This window comes from Ciona intestinalis, unplaced genomic scaffold, assembly GCF_000224145.3.
Source record: "Ciona intestinalis unplaced genomic scaffold, KH HT000168.2, whole genome shotgun sequence".
NCBI lineage: Eukaryota > Metazoa > Chordata > Ascidiacea > Phlebobranchia > Cionidae > Ciona > Ciona intestinalis.
The window spans coordinates 10,922-18,118 of record NW_004190490.2 but is presented as its reverse complement, the minus strand read 5'-3'; the positions used below and the strand labels follow the sequence as shown (position 1 = coordinate 18,118).

The 7,197-nt window shown below is 37.7% G+C and overlaps 1 protein-coding gene across 3 annotated transcripts in view; it reads left to right on the top strand.

The window, feature by feature from the left end:
* Nucleotides 1-585: 585 nt before the first annotated feature.
* The window catches only part of LOC101242334 (ral guanine nucleotide dissociation stimulator-like 1), a 9,460-nt gene continuing 2,848 nt past the window's right edge, over nt 586-7,197 (top strand). The window contains exons 1-13 of one of the 3 annotated variants that reach the window (XM_018816257.2): nt 586-954; nt 2,858-2,947; nt 3,133-3,317; nt 3,553-3,603; nt 4,734-4,960; nt 5,042-5,175; nt 5,261-5,455; nt 5,563-5,727; nt 5,994-6,170; nt 6,229-6,386; nt 6,447-6,527; nt 6,821-6,895; nt 6,949-6,982. In XM_018816257.2, coding sequence (XP_018671802.1) covers nt 892-954; nt 2,858-2,947; nt 3,133-3,317; nt 3,553-3,603; nt 4,734-4,960; nt 5,042-5,175; nt 5,261-5,455; nt 5,563-5,727; nt 5,994-6,170; nt 6,229-6,386; nt 6,447-6,527; nt 6,821-6,895; nt 6,949-6,982 — 1,635 coding nt within the window. In that variant the 5' untranslated portion in view covers nt 586-891. Of the gene's footprint in view, nt 955-1,769; nt 2,800-2,857; nt 2,948-3,132; nt 3,318-3,552; nt 3,604-4,733; nt 4,961-5,041; nt 5,176-5,260; nt 5,456-5,562; nt 5,728-5,993; nt 6,171-6,228; nt 6,387-6,446; nt 6,528-6,820; nt 6,896-6,948; nt 6,983-7,197 lie in introns of those variants that run through there. The other 2 variants (XM_009863537.3, XM_026839189.1) reach the window with 2 other exon arrangements.

The window sequence follows — 7,197 nt, the reverse complement described above, 5'->3', positions numbered from 1 at the left end:
GCTGACGTAACGAATCGTATGGCGACTTGCAGCGAAGTATTTTATGCGTTGTGTGGGTTGGTATTATTCAACCAAGCGAAATACTGCGCAAGTTGTTCTTCATATTTATCAAGATTCCAACCAAACCAACATTCATATAAAACTTGATGCACTTACTTGTATTGTTTCTGTGTTTATTATTTACTGTTTCTATATTATATAAAGTTTTTATGTTCAATTTAAAGCTACCTTGTTAAATCACGCTGTTGGTAAAATATGATTTCTATGGTGGTTTTAATGTTAAATCATATGCATTGTTTCATCATTGTAGTTATTACGTCACAATTATCGAAGACGTGATGTTGTTATATGACGTCACGTAACGACGAATTTATTTTTAAATAAAAATTATTTTATCCTTTTATTTTATAGAACAAAAAATTCGAGATTTGACTTAAATCGCTTCGTGTGCGATTGTAGCTGTATGACGTCACAGACGGTGTCACGTGACGCGTGAATCATCGGAAGCTAGTGTTACGTCATAATAAGCATTGAGGTCTTATGCATGGCAGTTGTTGTTTACACGGCGTTTATTTGAGCAAGGACTGAAAGCTCAGCTAATATTACGTCACAATGCTTTGTATCAAACGACAATGGAAGGGTGAAGTTGTTCATAGCGATATCAAGTTATGCTATTGTGACGTAAATAATGAAGTGAAAGTATGTAGGATTGTGACGTCAGGATACTTAACAATCGGATAACTTGTTTCGTAATAATTATCGATTGTTCTTCAGGGGAATTCATTGTGACGTATCTATAGGTAGTTATTACGTTAATAATAGAAGATTAGGATACTATGGATATTATGACGTAACAGAAGCAGTTTCTTACCATCGTACTGTGATGTCATAATGGTAATGTTGTCGTCTGTGACGTCACAATCAGCGAGCGCGAATTCTTCCGGAGATGAAACGGTAAGTGACGTCATAAGACATATGTTAAAGCGTTTATGACGTACCAAGTCTTGTTTATGATGACAAATAGTTTGTTATACGTCACGGGGGATCCCCCTCGATACGCGTTACTACCCTACGTCATAAAATCTGCAATGCGTGTCCTTGTGACGTAATACTCCAAATATGACGACATAGTTAATGTACTGCATGGTATTTGTTCGCATACAATGTATGTAATATGACGTAAATGTTGATTGTTTCAACCGCTAGTAGGAGCTGTAGAGTTTTTGGATTATGACGTAAGTGGGGGGTTCCCAAACTAGCCACCATTGCGCATGCGCATGAAGTTACAATCTTGTAGGAGTTGTGGTGGTTTGGGGTTTAGACTTGCCCCAACACCCATATACAATAAACTTATTTCACCTTGCGTGGCAACTGCTATGTAATGGCATCTTACACTTGATTAATAAGTTTAATTGGTAACGAGTTTGCCTTTTTCATAAACAGCCACGCTTTTATTTGACATTTTACTAAAGCAGTTTTAACTATAGCGTGTTTTAACGACTGTCGTTTTGCTGCTAAGTTTTCTTCGTTGTTTTAATTAATCTAATCTTTGCTATCGTATTCGAAGTTATAAACTCTTTCAAGGTTCGATTTGAATAAGAGGCTAACGGTTAACTTTTATTATACAACTGGTTCGATTTTTGTTTGTTACGTATTCCGTAGCTTTCGATATTGATATAAATATTGGGTGAGTTAGTGGTGGCAATACTAGGTGGGGGCAATCGGGCATAATTCATTGTTCCGTTATAGTAGCGAAGATTGAGAATAATTTTATGCTTTGCATTGTTACGTCATAATTCGTGCGCCCGAGGCTTGTGTGACGTCACAATTATAGAGAGCGACGTCTCGAATTATTTTGAGTTCGAAAACTTGTTGTTGGTTGGTATGTAAGGTAGCATGGTGTATTGGTAGCCATGGGTTTTTGAGGGTGGATGTATGATGTTATTATCGTATCTATGTGTGTGTGTGTGTTGTATTGGTAGCTATGCATGTACGTGCGTCGGTTAGAAGCAACCACAAGTTAGAGGCAGGGCGTTATATATAGCAGTGAATATTGTCTTTGTGAGGATTTAAGGTTTTCCTACTTGTAAGGTGTGGTGGTGTTTGCTGCTTAGTTAAACTTCGCATATCATTCATGGTTGTCGATATGTTGATTATGATGTCACATACGTACTATTGTTAAAGAGAAATAAGTTGGATTGTGACGTAACTGAGCTTTCCACGAAAACAATGAATATGTCGTGACAATGCGTCGTGTCGACATATCGTTCGAATAATGATCATTGTTTATTGTGATGTCATAAAAAAGGTTTTGATGCAGATGAAACAATAGGCATTAATATCAAACAATCATGTTTGTGACGTAACAATACAACAACAATGCTGATAGACTTAGACAATCCTGTGATAAATCTTTCACCGCAAGATGTCGCCACACGACCAGAATATTTACCCCTAAATAAAAGGAGTCCCCGATTCCACCCTTCCTTGCCCCCAACCCCCGAAGCCGCACCCAGGTCGTATTGTAGCTTACCCACGGCGTTACGTAGATATGACGTCACAGAAAGGTCCTGCGTCATTACGCAAAGTGACGTCACGATACGTAATTCTAGCGGGAAATGCTGTAATTGGCTGGTCCATAAATGGCGCCATTTATTCGGGAAAACACCGAAACGTGACGTCTCCGTGTTGTGTGACGTCACAAAATATCACGTGACGTCACCAAAGACTTCTCGAAAACTGACAAACGGGTTTCGAAGGCGGGCCGCGACAGCGCCTTCAATGTCCATATTTGGACAGGTGACGTCATAATATAAACAATTGTTGATAATGACGTAACAATCGCAATTATTTACAGGAGAATAAAAGAGAATGGGGCATTGAACGTCATGATGACGTCATATATGCTGTAATGTTAAAGCGAATCCATCAAAGTCCTCATAGTGGGGTAAGTTGGTACTTAGTGGGGTAAGTGGGTACATGGTGGGGTAAGTTGGTACATGGTGGGGTAAGTTGGTACATGGTGGGGTAAGTTGGTACATGGTGGGGTAAGTTGGTACATGGTGGGGTAAGTTGGTACATGGTGGGGTACAAGTTCCACCATCCCTATATTGTATACATTATATGTTTCAGGCATCGGACGGATTACTTTGGGAAACTCATAAAGTTCGATATATTAAAGCTGCAACATTACAACACTTGGTGGCGCATCTGTGTAATATTGATGACGTAGGAGAGAGGAATTACGTTACTGTGTTCCTTGCAACGTACAGGTCGTTCGCTACCGCTGATGACGTCGTCAAACTCGTTATAGAAGAGTGAGTGTTACGTCATAATGATATATGCAATACATGAGCGATCACAGTGTTTTGACGTAATAGTTGCATTGTGTTCAGTTGTTTGTGACGTATTTGAGAATTTAATAGTAAACAAGTTTCGGCGCAAGTCACCGCGTGTACCGCGGTTCAATCTATTCGTTGATCGTTTCCGCGTATTGTGACGTCATTTATTTGTTATGCAAGTGACGTTATAGTGAACATTGTTACGTTTTAGATGGAACAAAACAAAAAAGGATTCTGCGCAAAAAAGAATTTCATTATTCAGGTAACTATTTTATATAAATCATGTTTAAACCGCCCTGATACGCGCCGTGTTTAGATCTCTATGTTTTACGCGCACTTTTAACAAGGTGATTCCAGTATACAGTAGACGGAAACTTTATCCGCCATTCATGATCCTTTCTACTTGTGGACCATTAAGATGCTGTTTGTGAAATATAAAACGAATAATAAAAATATACTTATTATAAATATTTAATAGCGCAAACATCTTTACACAACCATCTTTAACACCAGGTTTACAGAAACACAACGCTTAATAAACAAGAGATCACACAGATCTAATGCATGAGCACGGTATAAACTAATTAGCATATTATTCATTACCCATATCACTACAATGGTCGACTGAGATCGATCAAAAACAAATCAAAAGTAACCAACAAAGCGGGTTTTAGTCGCCATTGGTGGCTGTGGGGCAGTAAATAGAATTTTATTCGTGTATTATAACTCATTAAACTTAAGACGTACAAGGATTGAAAGTTTGGTAAAGAATATGTGTAAATACGCTTTGTACAACTCCTGTACCATATGTTGACATGTAAACTTACACTATAGTTAAACTTGTCGTCGCTTAAAGACGTTCGTTTTTGTGAATTTGGATAAACCGTAATCACGCAGTATTATAGGTAATGTTAGAAGTTAATATTATTCATATTGTGGCGGCTGCATAATGATTTATTGCGAGCAGTAAACTAAAAAAGCAAAGAAACGAGAGACGCGGTGTTTATACCGAAGATAACGATAAGAAAAAGGCACTCGTCTACGCTTCGGTGCACACACGCTAATTGTGCGGTTTTAAATCTGAAAATTTAGTCTAAAAATTACGATTTGATTTCAATCAAGAGATTAAAGAAAAATGCTAGAATTGAGAATTAGGATAAGTGCGGAAAAAAATCGCCCTATCAGCAACAACAACAACAAAGCCAAGAACAACTGTTCGACGAAAAAGGATCTATATGACCACTACCGTGCTCAATAATAGGACGTTTATAAACTTATTACTCCGTCTATAAAGATATAACTGTTTCCCCATCCTAAACAAAACTAAAAGTTAAATATTAACACAGACATAACATATTCTTCACAATATTATTTTACATTATGACATCACAGATCGATCGAGCGTTTATTACGAACATGGTTGAAACGACATTTCAACGATGACTTCTACCATCCACCAGAGTGCGCTCTACTCCACAAACTTCTTCGTTTCGTCAACGATTGTTTAAACGATATACCTGGTTATGACATCACAACTAAGGGTGATGACATCATCACTTTCTTGAGGTCAAAGGTCAACGAGGTGGAACTTCAAAGATTTCAAGAGAAATGTTTGGAAGGTAACGCTTGTTATGACATAATGTATATTATGACATCACAATATTTATATTGACATAACAATGTATATTATGACATCACAGAGTTGAATTATCTCCCATTCTCTTCCATTGATGATGTCACAAACGACCCCATTGTTAACGACAATGCAGCGAAAACATTACTGGATATTTTCACTTCTGTTCATGTGGCTGAGCAACTTACTATCAAAGATGCAGTGAGTCAATATGTGTGAATATAATATATTACAATATGTGTGAAATATATTTTGTGACATCATATATATCAATATGACATCACAGAACCTTTTCATGCGCACGGTTCCGCATCATTGCTTAACTGCCGTGAGGTCATCAAAGGGGAAACCCCCTTCTGTGAGAGCTACCATTGATGAATTCAACAAAGTAGTTTACTGCGTGTTGGGCACGACATTATGTACGACACTCAAGTTGCAACAGCGATCAAAGATGTTAAGCAAATGGATTGAAATAGCGCAGGTATGATGTCATAATCATATGTATTATGACATCACACATGATGTATTATGACATCACACATGATGTATTATGACATCACACATGATGTATTATGACATCACCAACAGGAATGTCGTGAGTTGAAGAACTTCTCCTCGTTACGAGCGATAGTATCCGGATTACAAACCCACGCGTTGCATCGATTGAAGAGGGCGTGGCAGGGCGTGCCTCATACGCACGTCGAGCTACTACATGAGTTAAGCGATATTAATATGAAGGATTTAATAATGAAGGTTTGTGTGGAATAGATGTTGGTATTTTCTTCTCGTTGTTAAACAACAGTATTCTCCTTATTGGTTAGCACACCTGCCTCTAACCCAGAGATAATGGATTCAGGCTCGTCGTTGCTACCATTGTGGGCACGGTTTGTTTTCCAATATTGTATTTTAACGACGGTCGTTTGATGCTAATTCCTTCTTTTCATTGTTTTAATTAATTTTTCGATATTGAGTTGGATGTGACGAACACCAACTTACGATAGCAACCCCCTAACTTGCAGGTTGGCACAGCCAAAGTGAACACAGAAAGGAGCGGGATAATGCGTTGGGATAAAGATGCGTTGTCACGGCGCCAACGTGCGGCACGGTCCGGTATCATGCTTGGCACGGTGCCGTACCTTGGATCTTTCCTCACTGATCTAACTTATCTACATACTGCTAAACCTGATTATGTTGAGGTGAGGTCATCATGATGTCATAATTGATGACATCATGTAACCCTTGATGACATCACAGAATGACCTTATCAACTTTGACAAGCGACGTAAAGAATTTGAATATTTGGCCCAGCTTCAATTATGGCAGGTATCATGTCGTAGCTACCAACATATTGAGAAGGACGAGCTGTTCTGTGATTGGTTCGATTCTGTGGCCCTCCCCGACGATGAACAAGCGTGAGTTTTGATTGGTTGAATTGACATTTGTTAAATAATTTAAAAATATTTAAATTCCAGGAACATTTTATCGAAACAAGTTGAACCTCCTACTACACCTGTATCACCTGCGGGGATTCCCCTTAAAAGATCAATATCAGAGTAAGATGACATCATAATTATAAACATTATGACATCATAATTATAAACATTATGACATCATAATTATAAACATTATGACATCATAATTATAAACATTATGACATCATAATTACAAACATTATGACATCATAGTAACAAACATTATGACATCATAATTACAAACATTATGACATCATAGTAACAAACATTATGACATCATAGTAACAAACATTATGACATCATAGTAACAAACATTATGACATCATAGTAACAAACATTATGACATCATAATTATAAACATTATGACATCATAGGATGTTTCCCGGCAACAACAGCGCGTTCACTCAACCATATCATGTACGTTCCCATAGCAACGATATCAACGAGAGGTATTTATTTAGGTGGTTTCCCTTACATGACATAATAATGTTGGTTGTTACAGAATCCCAACGAACGTCACGAGCTCCGATCCTGAGGTGAGTATTATGTTTCAAACCAAACCCTAAGTGTTGTTGTATATAATGTTGTTCAACAAATTACCTTACATTATTGAGGTTTTCAATTAAATATAACTTAAGTTCAACCTTTCATATGCGGTCAACTTTATTATCTAACGTTGATTATCACACATTATGACATCACACATTATGACATCGCAGACTCGTTCATCACGTCAGGATATTCGAAAGCA